We start from the raw sequence: 23896 nt of genomic DNA on the forward strand, positions 1-23896 counted from the left end.
GGCATCCCCCTTGGCTCTCCCTGAGTGACACCCATGCCAATATCTTCTGAGAAATGAGCCAAACAATAGCCTTGGCTCTCTGGCCCATCCTCCTTGTGGTCCCCGAACCAGGGGTATAGGCAGACCGGTAGTAAAGCTGGAGGGATGCCCAGTCCCAGGGGCTGGCATGTCTCTGGGCTCTGGTGCCAGAGAGGTGAACGGAGGAGGACGGAGCAAGGGACGGCGCCAGGAGCCTGGGCTTGGCAGCTCCCTCAGGAGGAGACCCGGGGATGCCCTCGAGTGTCCAGGAGGCTGGTGGCCTGCCAAAGCTGGGCAGACAGGGAGAGGAGTGCAGGCAAGAAGAAGGGAACCAAGGAAAGTAGGGGGCGGGGCAGGGGGGCCCGGGGCAGGGCTGTTTGCAGAGTCGGGGGCTGACCCCCAGGGGTCGCTGCGCCGCTCGCAGCCCCCGCCCGCTGGCTTTGGGAGCCCGGCTGTACCACCGCGCGGCTCCCGCAGGGGGAGCGGCGGCCACGGCGGCGCCTGGCGGCCGGCTTAGGAGACAAGAGTGCGCGGTGGCGCGCAGGCCCTCGCCGGCTACTGACGCAAGGCCCGCCGGCGCGGGGACGGGCGGCGCCAGGGGCTGGGGGGCGGTGTGGCTTCTGAGCATTTCCCGCACACCCCCACGCCCCATGGTAGGAGCCCAGACCCAAACAAAGGCGGGCGGCGAATAAAAGGCGGCGGCGTCGCCGAGTGCTCCCGGGTTGAGCGCTGGGGACCAGGGTCCGCGCCAGGCAGTGTGCGGTCTGTGCACTCTGGAGCCGAGCGGGGAACCTGGGCCTCCTGCGGCTCGGAAGAGCTTTTCCCAGCGACTCCCGCGAGGAGACAAGTCCACACGGCAGGGCGGCCGCAACCCTCAGCCCCCCTGGCTCACCTCCCTCCCGCGCCCGCGGCTCAGCCAGCTCAGCTTGGCCAGCCCAGCTTGGCCAGCCGAGGTGAGTGCGACGGCTGCTGGGTACTATCCGGGTCGGGACTGGGGGATGCATTGCTCGGTGGAGAGGGACAAGTCCTTTGCGCCGCCCCCACACCGGCCTGCGCGGGGCTGCGTATGAAGTTCTCCTGCTGTCCAGCCAGCCCGGGATGCGGGCCTTGCAACCCCCCTCCCCACCCCATCCGGGGAAAGCTGACTGGTGGGGAGGCAGAGCTCAGAGCTAGCCCCCCGCGGCCGAGCTCCGGCTCCGCACCAACTCCCCGCGGGGCCCGAGCAACCTCGGTCTGCACCGGCCAGTTTGATGTCCGAAAACAGTGTGGCTTCCGACCTCTAGCCCCCTGCTAGTCCCCGCGGGTGGATGACTGATTCCGTAAAAGTTGAGCATCGGTCTGAAGCCGCCTGGACTAGAGCGCAGAGAGGGGACTGGAGAAGATTAACGACCTCTCCATCCGCTCTCTACCTTAGCACACTCATGCTCTCGGTGGGACATTTCTCAAGTCCTGAGGCCCAATTAACCTGGCAGCTGGCCCAGCTCTGGAGCAGACCGGCGGGCGATGGAAGCTGAGCGCGAGAGGGTCCCCAGACCTTGCTGAAGACGCTAGTGAGGGTGGAGGTGGTGTGGGCAAGCGAGCAGTGGTCGGGGGAAGATTCCTAGCGCGAGTGGCTCCTGCGAGCCAACCCTGCCGCCGGGAGAACTTTTCCCAACTCCCTGGGGGCCCTCAGCTAGGCTAGGAAGGCACCACCTAGGAGGCGTCTTTTCTTTGGCCCCCTTTGCTCCATAGTTGGCCTGAGCTTCTCGGGGTTCCTCCTGAGCCTGGGCTCAGGTCCCCGCCCATCCGCGTTTGGGGTCAGCACCGCGGACAGCGCCCAAAGGCGGCCCTGGGGACCCACAACCCCCGCGCACGCGCACCTATGGACCCAAGCACACACAGACCCACAGTCCACGCGCACACTCACAAAGATCTCCCGCAAACCACAGACCCGCAAACAGTCCCCACACAGATTCATAGCCCGCTCACGCAGCATACATCCATGCACACCCCACACAAATCCACACACAGAGGAACGATCTACATGCACGTGGACAAACACAGATCTCCCCACAAGCAGGAGCAAACCGGGCAATATCTCACTGAGGTCCTGCTGTCTCCGGACATCTGACTAAGCCCCAGACTCCAGAGCTCACCTCTGGATAAGCAGAGGGATGCCCAGTGACTCACAGAGCCACTCAGGCTCTCTCCAGCAGACACTGCCCCCCTCCCCAGGCACGTGCGCACAGACCCTTTGGAGGAAGCAGCGGGTCACAAAGCAAACCCTCCCCCCATCCCAGTGCAGACCTGGCAGCAGAACCAGGCCAAATGGAGGGAGTCGCCTGACCCAGTGGAAGCTGCAGGCAGAAGCCCAGCCTTGCAGAATCTTGGTATCAGGCTCAGAGTCCATTTTGCTCAGCTTCCCACCCTTGTGCCTGTTCCTCTGTCTTACTCCAGACAAATCTCCTACCACCAAGGCCCACACCCCAGCAACGTTCTTTCTGTGTCTTTGTTCCCCTATTCTCTTACCCTCCCCCACATTTATCTTTCACCCCCTCTTTTGTCTTTCCCAATTCCTCTTTCCCATCTGCCTTCACTCTCTCCCCAACTTTCCTGCAGCCAGGGCCTGATCCAGTAAGTCTTTGCTCCCATGCGGCTGCAGCTGACCCTTAGGGGGAGCTGACTCCATTCTCCTAGCAGACTCCATGCCCCCATACCTCTCTCTTTAGAAGTCTGGGCCCCCCTCCCCAGGGAAATCTGCAGGCCAGATGCCCCAGATCCCTTGCAGTGTCTCTACGGGGCTGGGATTCCTCACTTCTGGAATCACAGTAGGCCCCCGCCCCACTGGGGATTTTGAAGGATTTGGTATTCATGCCCTTCAGCACCTCCCCCACTGCTGCCTTTAAAATCCAGAAACCAGGTTGAGTCACAGAGGGATTTGGTGGAAGGAACACTATGGTGAAAGGTGTGTGTGGGGGGGTCCTAGTCCCACGTTGGCCATAGGCTCCCAGTGTGTCCATGGGCAAATTCCCTTCTCTGAGCCTCAGGTGTCCCCATATGGACAAAGACAAGGCCGAGGTGACCTTCGAGGGTCCCTATGTGGCCCTAGTAATGCAGGATGCTGGCTCTTTCCTGAGTCTCTTGAGTGTGGGTGGGAGTGGAAATTGTGATTCTAACCCCAGAGTTTGTGGCACCTTTTCCTCTTTCTCAGAGCACCCACCACTGGTGAAGCCATCCTGTGCCCTGAGCAATGGAAGTTCAGATGATTTCCTTTATGGGACCAGAGATATCAAGTAATTTTCTAGAGGTCACATCACTGAAATGCCGTCTCCATTGAGATAGGCATTGATTCTCCTGTCAGTGTATCCTCTGTGTGAACCACTGATTATCCTGGTGGAAGCTTGGTGAATGAATGAATGAATGAATGAATGAGTAGAAGAGTTGGGACTAAAACTGGCATCTTCAGAACCTCAGAATCTTGGAATTATGGTTTAAGCTCTTTTCTCAGATGCTTTACACTTATTTCCCTTATCTCCTCATTTCCCCTTCCACTCACCTGGTCCTTTCAAGGCAGATAGAGTTGTCTGAGTTAAGACCCTTCCTCCCTTAAGACAGATTCTGGGCTGGTTGCAAATGGCCACAGAGAAGAAACTGGCTTTTAGAGGCCATTCTCGGTGGGTAGTGGCTTGGCCATTGGCTCCAAGTCCCTAAGATTTAACCATGTGGGCTGTTTATGGGAAGCTGGCCAGGATCTGAGGCTGGGAGCAAAGATAGTCATTGCTACCATTTGGCCGAGAAGCCACTTCTCGCAGCCCCATGAGCTGGGTGCTGCAAAAATCACCTTTACAGATGAACAAAGCAAGATGCTAAAAGAGGAGGTGGTTTCCTTAAGGGCAATCAGCCAGCCCAGTGTCGGTCATAAAAATAGGCTCCCTAAAGCAGTGGTGGTGGTGGTGGAGGATAATGACATTATTTGTATTGATAATGATGTGATGATGGTGGTGATTAGAAACTCAATGATTGATTGGCCTCTTCCATTCCCTTTCCTCTCTTTGAAATTGTTCCCCACTTGAAACTCTTATATACTCTTCCCCCACCCAAATATGGAGAAACTGCGGGCTGGGACAGTGAGGCAGGGGTGTCTGATCATCTGTCACTCCTAGCTGAGAAAGAAGGCTTGTCATTTGAAATCGGCCTCCTGCCCCTCCCCCCCAACCGCAGCATGTCTTCTGCCAGCGGAGCCCAGAGCAGCGTCAAAGTCTGTCAAAACACCCGTCCAAGCTGGGTTCCAAATGCAAAGCCCAGGGAAAATAAATAAAGAGGGCAGTGTCGGCCCGAAATAGAAACAGGCAGCAACTCACAAATATGCATGTTTTCCAAAAGTCACATTTCACGGGCAAGAAAGACAGTGTGGCTCATGCTCCAGCTGCACCATAAAGGCTAGAGGCAGGGGTGCTGCCAGGACTGGTCCAGGGAGGGAGCGGAGCCTCCCCAGTGAGCTCACTCTCTGCTGGGTCATAGGGAGACCAGCTGGCCATTCCCGCTCCTCACCAGCTGGAAGGCACACGGGTGGGAAGACTGCGACGATGAATGAATGTCTGTGTCATCAGAGCTCTTTGGAAACGGGCACCAGACAAGGCTGATGGCCTTGGCTCCTCTGCCTTCCAGCAGGAACCGCAGGCTTATAATAACAGTCCTGATAATAATAGCTGCCATTTGTTAAGTACCTACTATGTGCCAGGTATCAAGCATTTACATGCACCATCTCACTTAACCTCGAAACCATCTCATGGCATGTGGAGCGTTATCCTCATATAATATCTGGGGAAACCAAGGTTCAGAGAAGAGACCTGCTCAAGGCCACACAGCTAGAAGGGACCAAATTGGAGTCCGATTTTAAAATGGAATTTTTTTCATTGAAATATCATGGATTTACAGTGTTGTATTAATTTGGGGGTCAGAGTTTGATCTGAATGGCGCAAGAGCCCCCATTTTGCCAAGTACTCTGCATTGTTTCTGCTATTCATTCATTTATTCGATATGTATTTTTTGTTAAGACACCCACTTATGTGATGGTTTTCAAAGGGATGTTCATTCCTCTGCTGTCTGGGTCAGGAGTAAAGGCCAGCACTGCCACCTGAGCTTAGCTCTGGCCAGCCCTCGGTGGCTCAGGATGGGTACCCAAGGTTTCTGGGCTGGGGCTGGGAGTGCATCTTGGGCTCTGTCCTCACCCTTGAGAGCCCACACCTGTCTGTCTGGGGGGACGGGCTCAGGCGGGAGCCCCACTGTGAGGCTTGGACTAGGAAAGCCTGTTTAACTCCAGAAGAGGTCAGGGCTGCCTCTGCAGCTGGGGAACTTATTTCAGAGAGGGCAAGTGAGTTGCCCAGCACCACACAGCATATTGGTGGTAGAGCCTGAATCTCAGAATCCCAGGCCGGCATGCCATGTGACCAGGCTGGTCTTGAATGTGTGCGAAGTGTCCAAATGGTTCCAGGGAAGGGAGTGGAATGGATGCAGGCAGTAAACCTAACACTTCCCTTCCAAGCACAGAGGTGAATGCACCCGGGTTTCACCACCAAGTCCTTGCCTCCCCCCTCCCCCATTCAAGAGGGACCCTGCTGACCTCAGGTCCCCACATTTATCACTGTGAAATACAGCACTGGCAGATACAGAGCACTTGCCTTGGGTCAGGTGCTGTACCAAAAGCTTTATGGGCACTAATTGATGTAAATCCCCACAACAACCCTGGAGGCAGATGTACTTATTCCACTTTACAATTGAGGCACCCAGGCTGGAGAGGTTGACTCACTTGCCCAAGGCCACACAGCTAGTAAAGAGGCAGGTGGAGCCCTGCAGAGCCCCGGCTAGCAGGTTTACTCTGGGGATGAAGGGGGAGAAGGTTTGGCACAAAGCCAGGGGAAGGAGGCGCGGATGGGCAGCAGCAGGCTATTTCTATTACACCTCCAGGCCTCGTCACGCTTGCTGGCATTGGTGCCAGCAGAAGCTGAGCCTCTGCCAAAACCTGGAAGGAAGAAGCCCAGTGCAGGGTCCTGGGAACAGCCCCTGGGGTATGTTAGTGGAGCATAGGTTCTGGGTCTGTTTCTTCCTGAGCTCAGGGGGAAGAACCCATAGACATAGGGGACCCCCAGAGATGCCCTTAGTTCCAGCATCTTGCTTTCTCTCCTTGTTCCTCCCTCTGAGGGATCCAGACGAGGAACCTGGACAATTTGGAAAGGGTGTTGGGTGGCAGACTAGGGTCTTGCTGTATCAGTGAGCTTGACCGTTGGGAGTGAGGAGGTGGTGGGGACTATGGGAGGGACTGGCTTTGATTTAGATGCCTGCAGGTGCCATCCAGGTCTCTCATATGGGGGTGCTCCTAGGAACTAGGGACTGATGCCCTGAGAGACAGTATCCAGACAGTATCCAGAAAAAAAAAGCCTTCTCTTGAATCCCCCATCCCACGAGGTTCTGCCTGAGCAGTCCCACTGTGTGCCAGGCATGCAGAAGTGGAAAAGCCTCGGTCTCTGTCCTCGTAGAGCTCACTAGAGTCTCCCATCCCTGCCCCAGCTCCTCCTGCCTGGACCAGAGTGATAAGTGATAAGTGATAACCCACCCCCGGGTCCCTCCAAAGAAGTAGAGGAGGGACCCAGGTGTCCTCTGGGGCTCAGAGAACGTGATCCAGGCAAGTGGTCATTCCAGGGTCCAGAGGACAGTTCCTGGGGGCGGTGCCTACAGTGCATTTGGGTGCCCTCCCCAGCCTGATGTCTTGCTGGGAGACGGTGGCGGGGGCGTGGCTATAGGGAAAGCTCATGCCTGCCCAGCCGTCTGCCCGAGGTATCTGACACACATACTGGCACCTGGATGACGCATCCTTTGCCAAACCTTGTTAAGAGAGGAGACACGACTGCCAGTTGGAAGCCACTCTTGTCAAGCAGGGGAAGGTGGTGATCCTCTGATCTCGGGGGGAAGGCAGCTTGAATGGAGTTGGAATGGTTGTGGCAGACTGGTTTCCTGGGATGTTTCGGGGAGGAGGGGAGGAGTGGGTGTTTTGCCTTCCCTCCCCGCACCGTCTTGGCCTTTGCTCTGTCCTGGGGGACTTCTCGTGTTCTTAGTCGGAAGAGTTCTGCAGAGCGATCACCCAGATCCCGGACGGTCACGATGGTCATTAATGGCCAACATATTTTGACTGTTTACTACCTGCCAAGTACTGGGCTTAGGGCTTTATAGGTACCATCTCATTGCTCCATGAGAGAGCTACCATCATTATTCCACGTTAAGGATGAGACATATGAAGCACAGAGGGACTAAACGGCTGGCTAGTAAGCCACAGAGACAGGACTCAGACCCAGCCTCGATGCTGCGATCACACCCTCATAGGATGGTTGAGGCCCACGCGTTGGCCTTTATATTAACTCGATTTGGGTCTTTACAGGTGGGTGTGATTGAGGTCAAACCACCTTTTGGCTCCTTTAGTAATCGGGGTAATTTGTACAGTGGTCTCGGGCTGCCTTCTGGTGGGCAGGGTGATGTGGGTTGGCCATTTGCTTCTCGACTGCCAATCCACCAAACAGATCACTTTTTTGGATACGCAGATGTGGGCAACATCTGGCAGACTGGCAGGGCTTTTCTGGCTTTCATGCGGAAGTTTCCCCTTTTCCTCCCACACAGATGCAGCTGGGAGGTGCGTCCTCCTGGACATAATCATATCGTGACTCTCTGAAAAATATGTGTTTGTCTTAAAGCATCGTCGTGCGACTTTTCCAAGGCAGGATGTTGGTTTCGGTTCCTCTCTGCGTTCCGCTGAGCTGGAGAGAAACTAGGCTTTGGAAGCATGTCAGCAGCCAGAGGAGAAAAATCCCCCCTTCCCTTCTCCAAGCAGAGAAGCTGGGAAGAAGCTGGCTGGGGAGGAATACTGCAGGCCAGTGGCTGCTGCGTGTATCCCCTGCAGAGGTTCCTGACCTTGTGACCTGGTCTGCCAGAGGCTTTTTGGAGTGGATGATCCCTGAGTAACGGAGCCCGGAATTTGTGATGAACAGGGACGTGTCAGCCAAGAGGCACTCTCGGGCATTGATTAATTAATTTATTTATTAATTAACATGATAATAGATCTAGAGTGGGAAGGCTCATGGAGCCTTCGGGAGATATGGAGTTCAAGACATGCCAAAGTTAAGATAATGATGACTTAACATTTTATTTTATATAGCAAGTGCCAACCAGTGAATGAATGAAGACAATGAATGAATAAATAAGAGAATGCGTGTGTTATGTAGAATTAGTGAGAGGCTTAACATTTTATTTTATATAGCAAGTGCCAACCAGTGAATGAATGAAGACAATGAATGAATAAATAAGAGAATGCGTGTGTTATGTAGAATTAGTGAGAGGGGAGCTGATGGACACTGATGGCCACGGCCTGGATTTCGCAGAACCAGACCCAAGGAATTGCCAAAGTGAAGAATCCTGTTCTTGTCCCCTGGATCACCCTTTAGCTCAGGGTCGGGGAGAAATAGTCTGAATCCTTGAACCCTGCCCTCTCACTCCATACCCCACCCCAGCCCTCTTCTGTAGGACCCTCTGGTCACTGGGCTCCTCTGGCTCCTGGCTGAGGCAGGGACTAGAACTCAGGAGACTGCAAAGCTGTTGGAGGCTGCAGCCCAGCACCCTGAAACATCCACAGCCCTCTTCCCCTTCCCAGCTGCTCTTCTAGCCCTAAGCCATCCCATCTTCTCTGTGATCACACCCTGTGTCCTGGTCCTTCGAGGACATCACAAGACAGTAAACACCTGAAAGCACACTGAGCCCAGCCCTCCCATTTGATGGAAGGGTAGACGGAGGCCCAGGGAGGGAAAAAGACTTGTCTGAGGTCATGAGCACATGGGAGACCAAGCCGCTTTATGGTGGGAGGATTTGTGGGGGGAGTTCCTACGAGACTTCAGACAGCGCTGTACCTCTGAGCAGAGTGGAGGTGGGGTGGAAGGGGTCTGAGATTCTTGAACCCAGGTGGCTTCATTGGGTCTTTCCTGGCCTCTCGGACCAGAAGTGGCAGTTCTAAGTTAGCTGGGATCCTGAATCTCCCAAGAATTTTATGGAAAAGGCAGCAGAGTTGGGGAGGCTGCTACTGGGGTCTGCTTGGCATCTTGGACCCTCTGTCCCAGCAGCTCAGCCTTGACCCTTGATTCCCTGTCTCCGCAGACAGCTGCACCCTCATGGAGGGCAGGCTGAGGCTGACGGCAGTGTCAGTGCCCCACCCTGTCAGTGGCCTCTGTGCTGGCCTCAGGGGTGGGTTGGGGGGTACTGAGTGCACCTCCCAGACTGTCTCCCCCCTCCCTAGTATAAGCACCTGAGCTGTCAGTCAGCAGGGTAACCAGAAAGCCCTTCCCCTGCACAGGCACGGAAGCTGTGTTTCCATCCAGACACCCCAGATGATGAAGCTGGATGTCAGTCCCTCGTGCTTTTCCTCTCCTCCCATTCCTGGAGCCAGTCTGTGCCTCGACTGTGGCCAGAGTGACTTCCGGGGGCAGACTCTGGGGGCGGGGAACATGAGCACAAACGCGGGTGGGGCGCGGATTGGGAGGACTGACTCTAGAAGGCAGAGTTTTCCAAACTATGAGACTCAAATAAAATCTAATCCAGAGGGAGGAATGCTGAGCTTATCGGAAATCAGCTTCAAATAAATCCCGTCCCTTCTTTTAGCCTCCGTTCTCTTGTTTGCAAATTGGAAATAATTCCTGAGACTAGAAAAACCTATATGAAAATGATCTACAAGTTGTAAGTTGCTGCAGAGACACAATATTATTCGGTCCCCTAGGATAGGATGAGAGGATCAAGGACAGGATCAAGGCTCTGGCTTGGGGACACAAGGGGCTGAGCAGCCACCAGGATCTCCTTGCTGTGCCCTTTTTCATCTGGTGCTGTGGCCTCCTTGGTCTTCCACCGGTCCGGGGAAGCCAGGGCTGGGGCAACCCCGAGTTCTCAGAGATGGAGATTTGTCCTCAGGCTCTTGCTTTCTTTCCAGGCAGCGAGGCTAGGGCTCCAGCCCCTTCCTAGGGCTCCATCCCAAAACAGTCGCGGGGTTGGGATGGAAGGGGCCTGGGATTCCTAAGCCCAGGTGGTGGCCCCTCGGAGCATTTGAGTACTTTGCATCGTCTGCTTTTTATCTTTCCGCTTCCAATCTATCCTTAAGCTTCTCTTTTGTGGTATGGGACTGAGAAGAATCTTGCGACGTCCTCGAACCCACAGATGTGGTCTGGGTTTGCAGAGGAAAGGAGGAATAGAGGTCCCCGGAAGCTTTCCCCAAAGCTAAGAACTGGCAGGTTGCCACCTGCTATGACCCAGTGGAGCAGATGGCGCCCAGCCAGCACACGTCATTTGCCTGTTCTTGCTTCTTGGCTTGATGTTACATCAGGAGACACTCTGTGTGCCCCCGCCCCCACAGTAGCTCCTGAATAGCAATGAAGGGGAGCCCCCTCCCTGCCCTCCGCCTCCCTCCCTGGGGAAGCAGCTAAGACTCAGAGGTGGAGGGTATAGGAAACATCTCTCCCCACTTGCCATTTGACAGATGGGGGCCCACCCATCCAGAGATGTTAAGTGACTTGTTCCAGGTAACACAGCAGGCTGGTAGCAAGGCAGGTCCCTATTCCCAGCTCTCGGGGCCAGGGCTGCTGCCCCAGGCACCCATCACCTGCTGACACCGCCTCCACTGCCCCTGAGCTGGAGCCTGCAGGAAGAGCTGGCTGGAGCCTGAGAAGAGATGCAAGGGGAATTGTTTTACATATTTGTTAATCGGGTCTCTGAGAGAGAGAAGGGCCCTGAGCTCATCAGCCAGGAAGGAATCCAATTTGGCTTTTATGGCCATGGTTATTGGTCGTATTTTGTGGGAATCTTTTTATTTTTTATTCATCCAGTGGGCTGGGGGCTGGGGAGCTGATGGCCTGCTGGGTCCCCTGGGCCCTCCTGTTCCCACGGAATTCCAGGCAGCAGCCAGGACTTGGGACTGAGCGTGGGCCAGAGGTGGTGGGAGAGGGCGCCTTGGACAGGTTGGCTGAGGCGCGCCATGAGGGTTTTCAGGCACCTTCAAACCCTTTGGGCAAGGGGCGTCTGGGGGCCTGGCTGTATTTCACAGGTTCTAAGTATTGCTGGTTTTATTAAGCTTTCATTGCCTTTTTCTCAGAGGTGCACGCAGCCCTGATGGGTCTGGGCTGTGAGGTCTGAGTCGTTCCAGGTGGACCTGCATGGGGAGGGAGGGATGAGAGTGGGTCAGTTGGGTGCTATTCCTTCCGGCAGTAGAGCACAGCGCTGAGAAGGACTGGCTCTGACTCTGGCCTGCCCAAGCTCAGGCTGCTCCTGCCGGCTCTGCCTGCGGAGCTGAGGCTGGATCAGACAGGACATAAACAAGGAAAGCACCCCGTGTGGGGCATGCAGCTATGCTTGGTGGGTAGGAAGCTCCCTGCCTAAGCCCCGTGCATGGAGGCCTCATTTTCTTTCCACTGCCTGGCCCCCCCAGGAAGAGCTGGTTGGCGGATCTGGATGGCTCCTGTGTGTCTCTTCTCTGGACTTAAAGTCCTGTTCCTGGCCCAAATGCCATTATTTCTCTCCCCCAACCCCCCCACCCCTGGCTGGAGGCAGAGATGCTTCTAGGAATGGTCCTGGCCAGAGATCCCCAGGGCCAGAAGGAAGGACAGGCTTGAGGAGAGGCTAGTGCGAGCCCCAGAGGGGTGAAGGCCAAAGGAAGCTGCTGAAGGAATCCATGGGGAACCAGGGAGGGTGACCAGGGCAGCAGGGTCTTTCAAAGAGTAGTCCTGGACCACCTGAGCACCTAATTGACAGGATGTAGTGTCTGGTTCAGGAGTTTGCATTTTAACAAATGCACCCAGTGGCTGATCCATATTAAAGTCCAAGGGCCAAAGTAGCAGAGAATAAAGAAATAAATAAAATAAAATAAAAACTAAAAAAAAAAAAAAAAAAAAAAAAAGCTCCAGCCAACTGGTCTACCCTCCCATGAGCAAGGGCCCAGGTGTGGGGCCTCTTCCCACCTTAGAAGCTCATCATGACTATACACCTGCTGTGCCTCAGAAAGCGGAGGGTCACCACCCCATTTTATAGGTGAGGAAACTGAGACTCATCCAGGACACTCAGTGGGTGGCAGAGCCAGGGTTTGAAGTGTCACTCCTCCTTACCCCCTAAGCCCAGGCCCTGGTGCTCTTAGTACCTGACATCCCCATTGGGGGACCAGTTCTGTTTCCCCGGCACACACACACACACACACAGAACGCACAGAATGGGGGAAATTTAGGCTAGGCCATGGTGACCATTATGTTGCGTTCCTCTGGTGCTGGCTGGCACGTTCCCCGGGAGCTATATTGACAAGACCAAAGCTTGTTTGCCTGATATATATTGAGCTGTTGGGCTTACGAGTCAGTGCCCACAGTTTCCTTGCCAGCTGTCAGCCTGCGGAGGCCAGCCGTCCTTCATGTGCTCCATCGCTGCAGCCTGGCCTTCTCTGAGAAATTAGGGGCTTGGATGGGCTCACTAGAGAGCCTCCCCTCTCTCCCTCCCGCTTCTCTCTCCCACCTCACCCAGGCTCCCAATACTTAAGCCCCGATTTTCTTTGACGGGAGGAGGAAGTGGTCATACGTATCCCTCTGAAGTTCCTGCCCTCTGCTGGCAAATTTGGCCAAGGGGGATGCTCTTTGTTGGGGACCAGAAGGTCTGATGCGAAATCGGTGCAGGTGTTTGCTTCAGCTGTAGCGGCAAAGCCAGTTTTCCTCTGGACTGGGGTAGGGAGGCTGTGGCTGGTAGACTTAGGATCTGCTTGCTGGGGGAAGGGCTCAGACAAGTGCTGCAGGTCACCCAGCCACACCCCTTCCTCTGTGGGTGTGAAGGGCGTTCCCTGGCTGTGTTGCCATTTTCATCTGAGCTTCCAGACAGGGCTTGGGGCTTCTTGAGAGAAGTCTCTAGAAGGGTCCTGGGATCCAGCTGCCAGGCTGGGGCTCCCTGCTTCACCCCCACTTTCCCTCTAGGGAAATTATAATAGTGAGGGTTCTACAGAGAAACAGAAATAATCGAACATAGATTAGATAGGTAGATGGATGGATAGATAGATTTCTTATAAGAAATTGAGGCATATGATTGTAGAGGCTGAGGCATCCCAAGGTCTGCAGTTGGCAAGCTGGGACCCAGGAGAGCTGATAGTGTAGTTCCAGTCTGTGTCCAAAGGCTTGAGACCCAAGGGAAGGGAAGCTGTAAGTTTCTGTCTGAAAGCCAGCAGGCTCAAGATCCAGGAAGAGCCAGTATTTCAGTCCAAGTCTGGAGGGCTGGCAAAGACCAATGTACCAGCTCAGGCAGTCAACAGAAAGCGTTGCCTCTTACCCAGCCTTTGTATTCCATTCGGGTCTTCAACTGATTAGATGAGGCCCACCCACACTAGGGAGGGCTGTCTGCTTTACACAGTCTGTGCATCCGGAGTCATGTTTGGTCAAATGTCCGGGCATCCCATGGCCCAGTCACACTGACACATAAAATTAACCATCACACCCACGCTCTCCTTTAAGGCCAGGCTTCCAAGGTTGGTGGAGACTTCCTTTGCATCATGCCCTGAGCTGCCCGTCACCTACTGAAAGCAGAACTGCTGAGACCTGAGTGATTTGCAGGCTTGCTAAAGGACAGTGGGTTTCTTGAGTGAGTCCTGACACCCCAGCTCTCCAGGAACTCCAAGGCTGCTTGGAACAGCAAGAAGAACATAGGCTTCTGAATTGGCAGACCTGAGGTTCAAATGCTAGTTCCACCCGTTATTAGCTGTGTGATCACAGAGAGTCACTTAACTTCTCTGATTGTTTGTTACTCTGTAAAAAGGGGTTGCTTATAATGCCTCCCTTGCAGAGCTGATGGATGAGAGAGGTTTCTTGCATATGACAGGTGCACTGCTCATTGTTATGATTCTCTTCCTGGGTATCAGTTTCTGCATTGAGCTAGTTGGGCTTTGGGGTTCACTCATCTGTGTGATTTTGACCCAGTTTTACCATGTCTCCAGTGTTTCTGCAGCCTCCTGGTCTGAGATGGAATACCCAGGTCTCTGAGAAGAGTTTGGAATTCTGGAGAGCGGGCCCATAGCTGGGGCATGCGGAGGGTGGCAGACTCTCAGAAGATGGGGTGTTCGGATTTAGGACAGTGACACCAGGGAGGAACTAGGCCCTCCTCTTTCTGCTCTTCTCCACCTTGGATGAGCTAGGGGCAGATCTGTCCCCCACTTCAGCACATCAGGAGGAAATGGAGCTGTTCAGCCCCGAATACCTCCTTTGGAACTTCTGCCCAAACCTCTCAGCCCAAGGGTGGGAGAATCAGAGACCCCAAGACATATCCAAGGACTACAGCTGAACCAGGGAAGCAAAACTCCCCAAGACAAGAAGAAAATGCTGATTAGCTCCTAATTGCCGTTAAATTATATATACATATATGTGCTTTAAGCCACATCTGCATGGCTAATGTGATTTTTTGATTACATTTTAATAGTCTGGCTGGGATGGGAGAATGAAGAAGGAAGGGTTCTATCACCCTTCGCCAGAAGGAGGGAAGTTGTAAACAGGGCTCCAGGCAGGCGCAGGCATGGAGCCACGTCCCTGGGAGCCGTCCTGGAGGAGCGCAGGGCCCAGTAAGGAGCTGGGATGTCTTTGAGGCAACACTGCCTTCCACCGAAGCGCCATTCTGTCCTCATGCGGAAGACCATCTGGCCTGTGGCTTGAAGAATGCCTCTCTCTAGACCTTAAAAATGGCTTCCCGGAGTTCCCTGGTGGCTCAGTGGATTAAGGATTCAGCATTGTCACTGCTATGGCTCGAGTCACTGCTGTGGCACAGGTTCGATCCCTGGCCTGGGAACTTGTGCATATTGTGGGTGTGGCCAAAAAAAATAGCTTCGCTATGTTGGCTCTTTGGATCCATGTGTCATCTTCCCCAGGCCTGGCTGTTCCCTGGGACTGCCAAAAACTGCACACACACTCCTGCCCAGAATCTGGTGATGGAGCAGATAGAGCACTCCTTTGCACCAAGAGTCCTGGCTCTGCCATTGAAATATGCCCTTGGGTCATACCCATCACTTTGCTGGGCTTAGTTTCCCCAGCTGTGAAATGAAGGGGTTGGACCAGGTGTGCTCTGATGTCCCTTCTTGGGTCCAATGAGCCAGGATCTATTTCCTGATCATTTTGCAGACCCCTCCTTCCATCTCAGGGACATAGAAGGTTCCACACTCACCCGCTGGGCATTTGCCACCACCCATCACTCTCCCCAGGTCCTTCTGCTTGCTAACCAGTGTCTCTCTTGCTGCAACTTGAGCCAACACTCCTTGTCTCCTGTCCTAAAGGACAGAACCCCCCCCTCCCCGGTCTTATTATGGTAACTCCTCAAAGAATTGAAGGCTCTTAGCAAAATCCCTTCTTCACACATACACACAGGTTCTATTTTTAAATAACATTTATTTCTGATTTGAAAAGTCAGGCTGTACCTGATCATTGTAGAAAAACTGGAAATAGGCAAATATAAAGATGAAAATAAAAATCACCCATAATCCTCCCAGACAGAGATAACCACTACTAATAAGTTTTTTTTTTAATGCATATATAGAGAGAGACTTTTTCTGTTATAAAATTGGGATTATGCTGCAAATGTGGCCTTGGGATGCCCCAAGCCTGGCCCTTGAAACTGGGCCAAGTTCTTTCTGCCAAGGCTCCCCGGGGTTCCCTGTTTCCCCCTTTATTTATTTATTTATTTTTGTCTTTTGTCCTTTTAGGGCCGCACCCGCGGCATATGGAGGTTCCCAGGCTAGGGGTCGAATCAGAGCTACAGCTACCAGCCTACACCACAGCCACAGCCAAGCCAGATCCAAGCCGCATCTGCGACCTGCACACAACGCCAGATCCTTAACCCACTGAGCAAGGCCAGGGATCGAACCCACGACCTTGTGGTTCCTAGTCGGATTCATTTCCACTGCACTACGACGGGAACTCCTGCTGTTTCCTTTTAGGTGGCTGCCTCATTGGCTTTTCTCAAGAGAAGGGAGACCCTGTTCCATGAATGTGTGTCCACCTTGGTTCACGGGCTCCTGGAGGCCAGAGTTTGACTTTGACTCTTTCTGATTTGTGTGTGTGTGTGTGTGTGTGTGTGTGTGTGTGTGTGTGTGTGTGTGTGTATGAGAGAGAGAGAGGCAGATGGAGAGAGAGGGAGGGAGAGAGCACTCTTGCTGGTCACTGAGCAGAAGCACCCTAATGGGAGATCACAGTCCCCATGATCACAGTCCCCGTGATCATAGTCCCCCAAGATCACAGTCCCCATGGTCACAGTCCCCATGATCATAGTCCCCCAAGATCACAGTCCCCATGGTCACAGTCCCTATGATCACAGAGGCATGATCACAGTCCCCATGATCACAGTCCCCCATGATCACAGAGGCATGATCACAGTCCCCCAAGATCACAGTCCCCCATGATCACAGTCCCCATGATCACAGTCCCCCATGATCACAGAGGCATGATCACAGTCCCCCAAGATCACAGTCCCCATGATCACAGTCCCCATGATCACAGTCCCCCATGATCACAGTCCCCATGATCACAGTCCCCCAAGATCACAGTCCCCATGATCACAGTCCCACTTTGTCTGGGCCAATGACAGGTATCGAAGGAACTTCCCTTATGTCCTTTCCACGGAGCAGCTGGAGCGCTTCACTAAGCCAATCAATCCCCATCATTTGAGAAAGGAAAACAAATTTGCAACATGAGGCCCATACTGGGAAGGGATGCTGAGGCTGTGCTTGCCAGCTGAGGCTTTGGTCTCAGACCCCACCTGCCAGCTGGGCCTCCCTTGATTTGGCGGAGTCTCTCGGCTTGCACGCACCCGCCTTGGCCTGCAGACTAGGGCTTCTCAGAGATTTTTTGGGGGGAGGGTCACAGCTGGAGGGACCTGGGTTTTTACAATCCCACTGCCTGCTGGCAGAAACAGGGCACCAAGAGGGCATGAGACATGCCCAGGGCCACATTAAAAGTTGCAGGTGAGCTGGATCTGGGGCCATGTTGGTCGGACATCGGTCTGGTGATTTGCCACATGACAGCTTTTCTTTCCAGGGGTGGACTGAGAAGGTGGCTGGGGTGGGGGGTGGTGATAGGGAGAGAGAGTAATAGAAAACTCGTCAGGTCCATTTCCTGCTCATCCATCTCATACCCCCTGTGACCCTTCCCACCCCGGGCAGAAGAAGCCGTACTCTCTGTCCTACACTTGGCTTGTTTGGTGTCTGACTCTGTCCAGGGGAAAGTTCTGCATAACATCTAACCCAGCTTCTGCAGGGATCCCCTTCCCTTCCTCATTTAACAAATAGCTGCAAAGCACTGGGCCCCCCTCCCCCCAGCCAGGAGTATTTTAGTCCAAGGGAAGACAGCAGGGAACACAACAGCCAAGTCCTTGCTCCCTTGAAGTTCATGTCTGCGGGGCTGAGGGTGTCTCATTGGGAGGCAGAATGGCTGTGCTCAGTTTTCTGGTCACTTAAATCTAGCAGGTGCAGTCTGCAGGGCATGGAGTCACATACATGGGACAGGGGTCTATTGCACTTGTTCAGTTACTGTTGCTATGGAACAAACTGTCCCAAACTTTAATGATGAGTGACAATGGCTAGATTATGTTCATGGATTCTGTGGGTCAAGAAAGGGCACAGAAGAGGGTGCATGAGCTCAACTCCACCGTACTTGGGCTTCAGCTGAGAAGACTAGAAAACTGGGGGTTCCCTGATGGCTGGGGCCCCAGAACCACTGGAGGCATCTTCACTCACATCTGTGGTTGATGCTGGCTGTCAGCCAGGTTGTCAGCAGGAGCTCCTGCCTGCAGTCTCTCTGCCTGGGCTGCTTTGGGCTTCCTCATTGTGTGGCAGCTGGATTCCAGGGACGAGTGTCCCAGGAGAGCCAGGGGGAAGCTGCATCTCCCTTATGACCCAGCCCCAGAAGTCACTGAGCACCACTTTAGTGTGGTCACGGCCCACCCAGATTCAAGGGAAGAAATGCATTGTTTCTCGAGGAGAGAAGGCTTAAAGTCACCTCACGGGAAGGACCTGTGAGATGGCGGTATTGCTCTGGCAAATACAGTGGGCCACGTGCGCGTTTTAGGACATGACAGCTTTTGTGGAGAAGCGGAGTATAAATAAATAGTAGCTGTCATTTCCCAAGCACTTAGACCTACCAGGCCCCTGTGATCAGCCAACATCCTCTGTGGTGAGTACTATTAGACCTGTTTTGCAGATGGAAAAACTGAGGCTCAGAAATGTTACCCTGCCTGCCCTGAGTCACACAGCCAAGATGTACCCAAACCCATCCAAAATCAGGGCTCTTGGAGTTCCTGTTGTGGCTCAGCGGGTTAAGAACCTGACCAGGATCCATGAAGATGCAGGTTCAATCCCTGGCCTCACTCAGTGGGTTAAGGATCCGGTGTTGCCACAAGCTCTGCAAGTTGTGGTGTAGGTCACAGGTGCAGCTCGGATCTGACATTGCTGTGGCTGTGGTGTAGGCCGGCAGTTGCAGCTCCAATTCGACCCCTGGCCTGGGAACTTCCATATGCTCAGGTGTGGCCCTAAAAAGAAAACAAAGCAAAACGAAAAACCTATGGCTGCTAACACTCTGCTACACTCCTTTCCCTCCCCATCCCTCAAGTAATTTTACCCCCCAAAGCGTGGTGAGAAGGTTAGACAAGTAGCAGAGGGGGTGTGTGTGTTCAGATCTGGGATGGCTTCTTGGCAGAGGTGACACTTGAGCAAGGTCTTGAAAGGTGTCTTCAAGTTGGACACCTGGGGAAGTGGCATTCCTGGTGGAGTAGCAGCGGGATGGAGGGATCACCCAGGGAGTGCTGACATGACTCAGGACCCTGACCTTTGACCTGCTCACACACCAACACATTGTAAACTGTACCCTGGGCAAGGCAGGCTGAGGCTGGGGGCCCGTGGATGGTCTTAGTCCCAGAAGAACATGCAGAAGCGGCCCCTGGCCCTCTCGGCTATATCGTCACCATCAGCTTCCTCCTTCAGTGGCTAGGAATGGGATGAAGGCTCCCCCCACCTCACACAGGCAAACTTGGGTTTCCCCTTTGGAGACAGGGCGAGCTGCCTCTTGTTCACTCCCAGGAGTTTTCTGCTAAGGCAGATTGGGCCTCAGGGCAGGTAGGCGCCCTTTGGGCCATCCGAAATGGGAAGTTTCTTTTTGCATCCCCAGGGATCTTGCACATCACAGGAGCAGCTCCTGCCCCTTCCTGGCTGCTCTCCCTTTCCAGTCTTCTGTTCTTCTCCCACCCACTCTCCGCACCCCTCACTCACCCTTCTGATTTTTCTCCTCCATTGTTTCCCTGTTTGCATCTCAGTCTCCAACCCCTGCCCCCTAACCCACTCTCCTCTCCGTCTCTCTCCTGTGTTCATCCTTCTCTCATATCTCCCATGTCCCGTTTCTCTGTCTCTGTTCCCCTTCTCCCCCTCGTCCCTCTCTTCCTCACTTTCTTTGGGCTGACGGCAGCCCCCTCTTCCCGGACAGGCCATCTAATTGAAATGGAGCATTCTAGAGAATGTTAATAGGAAAGGCAGCCTTAATTAGCTAGCTCTGGCATAATTAGCTTCCTCCTCTCCCGGCCTGGCGTCTCACTGGGTAGTGAGTCTTTCTCCATCCAAACAGAGGGCAGGGAGGACAAGGGGACAGGCCATGCCCAGGGATGCCAGAAGGCCTCCTGCCTTTGGGCCACCCTGTGGGAGTCCTCAGGCTGCCCTCTCCTGCCAGGCCCTCCTGCTGCTTGAGCCCAAGACTTGGGGAGACAAATGCCCGGCGCCTGCCTGTGCCCAAAGCTTTGACGTCCCTGGCGTTGCATATTAAGTGGTCCAAGCCTGACGAGCAGTGGCTGCAGCTGCAGGGTCCCAAAGAGGGGGTGGGGAGCTGTTGAGAGGTCTTAAAGAGAATCATGACAGGCACCCAGCCCTGGCAGAGCCTCATGGACAATGGCTGAGCACATTACGGTCCCCAGAGAGAAGCAAAGAAATTTGTTCATGTGACAGATCATAACTAATATACTACAGAGGCTGCAGAGAGCTTCCACCCATGACCCTTCCCACAGTCATGAGCGGCAGGAATGGTCACCTCTGTTTTGTAGATGAAGACTCTGACGGTCAGAGAGGTTCACTGCCTTGCCCATGTTCACGCTACCAGGATCCCACACAGGGTCTGTCTGAATCCAAAAAGCGTGTTCTTTCCCTTCTACCCTTATACTTTGGGAAGGTACTTTATAGGTGCTCATCCAATAAAAGTGACTGCAGAGTTCCCATCTTGGCTCAGTGGTTAATGAACCCGACTAGTATCCATGAGGATGCAGGTTCAGTCCCTGGCCTCGCTCCGTGGATTAAGGATCTGGCATTGCTGTGAGCTGTGTTGGAGGCCGCATACTCAGCTCAGATCCCGCGTTGCTGTGGCTGTGGTGTAGACTGGCAGCCGCAGTTCCAATTCGACTCCTAGCCTGGGAACTTCCATATACTGCGGGTGCGGCCCTAAAAGGCAAAAGACAAAAAAAAAAAAAAAAAAAAAAGTGATTGCAGTGAAGTCGCACCTCACACTGGCTTTGAGTTCTAAAATCAGAGAATGCAGCAAAAATTGGGAAATCATGCATAGTCAAAATTCCCCTCAATGTCTCTTACACAGGGAGGAAAGAGCTCTTCTGTTTGCTGCTGGGCTCTGAGTCTCCTTTTTGTGCGGCCTTGAAAGCCCTGACCTAGTTGGGAGGTGTGATGAGCAAACAACAGGATTTTTTCTTCCTTGTGTACACATGTGGTTGAATTCAGTTGAGTTAAATGTCTGCTTGATGTTAAGTATTTGCGGTATTTGTCTTGGCTAAGAGGGGGCAGGGCTAACGCTCAGGGCTGGGCCACTGCAGCTACAGGGCACCACCATCTCTCTCTGGGCAGCCTGCTGACCGTCTCCCTCTCCTGTAGGCTATGGACTCGGAGGATGACCCCTTGCTGCAGGATGTATGGCTAGAGGAGGAACAGGAAGAGGAGGAGGAAGCAGCGAGCGAGGCTTTTAGGAGGGCCCAGAAGCCGGGGCCCCAAGCTGGGGCTGGGGGGCAGTGTTGCTGGCGGCGCTGGACCTTGCCTTCCGGGCCCCCAGCCTCGGGCTTCTGGAATACCCTGGGCTGGGCCTTCACCAATCCGTGCTGTGCGGGGCTGGTGCTCTTCCTGGGCTGCAGTATCCCCACGGCGCTGTCGGCCTTCATGTTCCTCTACTACCCGCCTCTGGATATTGACATCTCCTACAACGCCTTTGAGATCCGCAACCATGAGGCCTCCCAGCGTTTCGACGCCCTCACCCTGGCTCTCAAGTCCCAGTTTGGGTCCTGGGGCCGCAACCGGCGCGACCTGGCTGACTTCACTTCCGAGACACTCCAGCGCCTCATCTCCGAGCAGCTGCAGCAGCTGCATCTAGGAAACCGCTCCCGGCCAGTAGCCAGGGCCCCGCGTACGTTCCCTACAAAGGCGCAGCTTGGCCCAGACTTGGCCTGGGACAGCCCCACAGCTCGGAAGGCAGCCGCCCATCGGAACGGACGTCTTCGGCGTGAGACTCCGCCCCTGGGGGGCCCGGCTGCCAACCAGAGTGAAGCCCGGCTGAGCCAGGGGCCGGCCAAGAATGGGCGGCGCCAACTCAGCCCCCCACCCCTACCCTCGGCCGCAGCCAATCAGAGCCGTGCCCGCCGGGGCGCCTCGCATTGGGACTACTCACGCTCCTACGTGAGCGCCAATACCCAGACGCACGCGCACTGGCGCATCGAGCTCATCTTCTTGGCACGTGGCGACGCAGAGCGCAATATTTTCACGAGTGAGCGGCTAGTCACAATCCACGAAATTGAGCGCAAGATCATGGACCACCCTGGCTTCCGGGAGTTCTGCTGGAAGCCTCATGAAGTGCTCAAGGACCTGCCGCTCGGCTCCTACTCCTACTGCTCCCCGCCCAGCTCCCTCATGACCTATTTCTTCCCCACTGAGAGGGGTGGCAAGATTTACTATGATGGCATGGGCCAGGACCTGGCCGACATCCGGGGTGAGCAGCCCTAGGTGTGGCTGGGGCAGGGCCTTAGGGACCCAGTCTGGAGGAGGCTGGAGGTGGGACTTGCAAGGGGTGGAGCCTGAGGGTAGGTGGGGCTTCTAAGGGATGGCATTGGGGCCGCTTAATAAGGCTAGGGTCTGGGCTTGGAGGTTGAGGGAAGGCTTGATTCTTGTTTAGGTGTTTTACCCGTTTGTAGGAAGATAGGGTTGAAACTGGTGGAGTCTGGCTGGAACTGAGGGCCGGGCAGGTCTGGGGGCCATTCATTGAGGAAGGGCAGGGGGTGGGATTGGGTGTGAGTTGGGATCTGAGGGAGGCAAGAAGGGCTTTGGGTGCACACCTAGAATGAGAGAGATTGGGAGTTGTACTGTGGCCAGAGTTAGATAAGATTTAGGATGGGACTTGGGTGTGAGGCTGATTAGAGGGAAGCTGGGGTGTGGTTATGGAGAACTGGACATTTGGAGAGAAGCTGGGGTTGAAGGAAGATCAAGGTGGAGTTAGGTACATTTAGGATTTGAGAAAGAGTGGGGCGGGGCCAGAGGCAGGTTGTAGGGGCGGAGCTTGGGTGGGAACTGGGCGGGGTTCTAAGCAGATGAAGGAAGGACTGGAAGGGGAAGGAGGTACATGATTGTAGAGCCTGAGCCTTGGAATTAGGTGAAGTTCAAACTGAAATGAAGATGTCAGTGTCGGGGGCGCCACCTGCGCAGATCGGGGCGGGGGCAGCGCCTCTTAGACAGCTGTGATTTCTCCTAACCATCCCGCTGTCCTACTAGAGACAGTTGGAGGCAGCCCAAGCTGGGACAGTTTCCCCGCGGCCTAAAGAGGGGGTGAGATGTTGCGGAGGACAGAATGACTGATGGAGTGTTGGTGGGAGCTGACCTACTGAGCTCCTTGGGCCCCCACCCCTGCCCCTGCAGGCTCCCTAGAGCTGGCCATGACTCACCCTGAGTTCTACTGGTACGTGGACGAGGGCCTCTCCGCAGAAAACCTCAAGAGCTCTCTCCTGCGCAGCGAGATCCTCTTTGGAGCACCCCTGCCCAACTACTACTCGGTGGATGATCGCTGGGAGGAGCAGCGAGCTAAGTTTCAGAGCTTCGTGGTCACCTACGTGGCCATGCTGGCCAAGCAGTCCACTAGGTAGGAGGTCCAGCTGCATCCGGTGTGTGCCTGCCCTTGTTTGTAGGAGGAAAGGGAAGTAACTGGGTAGGAAATGGATTTCCAGGTGCTCCTTTCTCATCACACCCCAGATCCCCTTCCCTGCAACCCTTCCCTAGAAAGTCTGTCTATTCACATCAGGGGCAGAGCCAGATACATCCTCCTCATCACTCTGACAGATGAAAGAGCACTTTTCCTGATCAGTGCTAATGGTTAGTGAACCTGACGGCTTTGGAGGAACGTCTGCCCTGGAGGTCTTGTGTATTGAGATGGTGTTAGAAGGCTTTCTGGAGAGAGTATTGACCAGGGAGTAAGGAGTTCCTCGCTGCCTCTCCTATCCAGGGAGATAGTGGGCAAGTGACTTCACTTCTCTGGGCCTCGGTTCCTGGTAAAATGGAGATGAGGAATCCTGCACTCCCTCTGCAGTCCTTAGGAGGAGAGGAACTAAAAGATGGGAACGAGCTTTGGGGCAGTGGGTGCTTTGGTTGGCCTCCAATCCTTGGGATGTGTGTCTGAGAATACGGCTGGGCCCCTCCCCAGAAAAAGAGCACCTATCAGTCCTGCAGGGCAGTAATTCCTATGCCTTTTGGTCTCCCGCCTGGACAAGCCAGCCCCTGACACAGGCGGGATCCTTCTTTCCGAAACACCCTCCTTCC

At 54.4% G+C, this 23896-nt stretch overlaps 1 protein-coding gene across 20 annotated transcripts in view; it reads left to right on the plus strand.

Annotated features, from left to right (window-relative positions):
• Positions 1-737: 737 nt before the first annotated feature.
• The window catches only part of DISP3 (dispatched RND transporter family member 3), a 56526-nt gene continuing 33367 nt past the window's right edge, over positions 738-23896 (plus strand). For 18 of the 20 annotated variants that reach the window (XR_014805102.1, XR_014805105.1, XR_014805112.1 and 15 more), the window contains exons 1-3: positions 738-971; positions 20981-22082; positions 23003-23222. Coding sequence is in view for 2 of the 20 variants with exons in the window: in XM_005664991.4 (XP_005665048.2) it covers positions 20984-22082; positions 23003-23222 (1319 nt within the window). In the remaining 18 variants the exon portion in view is untranslated. The remainder of the gene's footprint in view (positions 972-20980; positions 22083-23002; positions 23223-23896) is intronic. The other 2 variants (XM_084958941.1, XM_084958942.1) reach the window with 1 other exon arrangement.

Source organism: Sus scrofa, chromosome 6 (genome assembly GCF_054392235.1).
Source record: "Sus scrofa isolate SSC_HxYL_T2T_F1_AM1 chromosome 6, Sscrofa_HxYL_maternal_Yorkshire_Landrace_v2.0, whole genome shotgun sequence".
Taxonomy (NCBI): Eukaryota; Metazoa; Chordata; class Mammalia; order Artiodactyla; family Suidae; genus Sus; species Sus scrofa.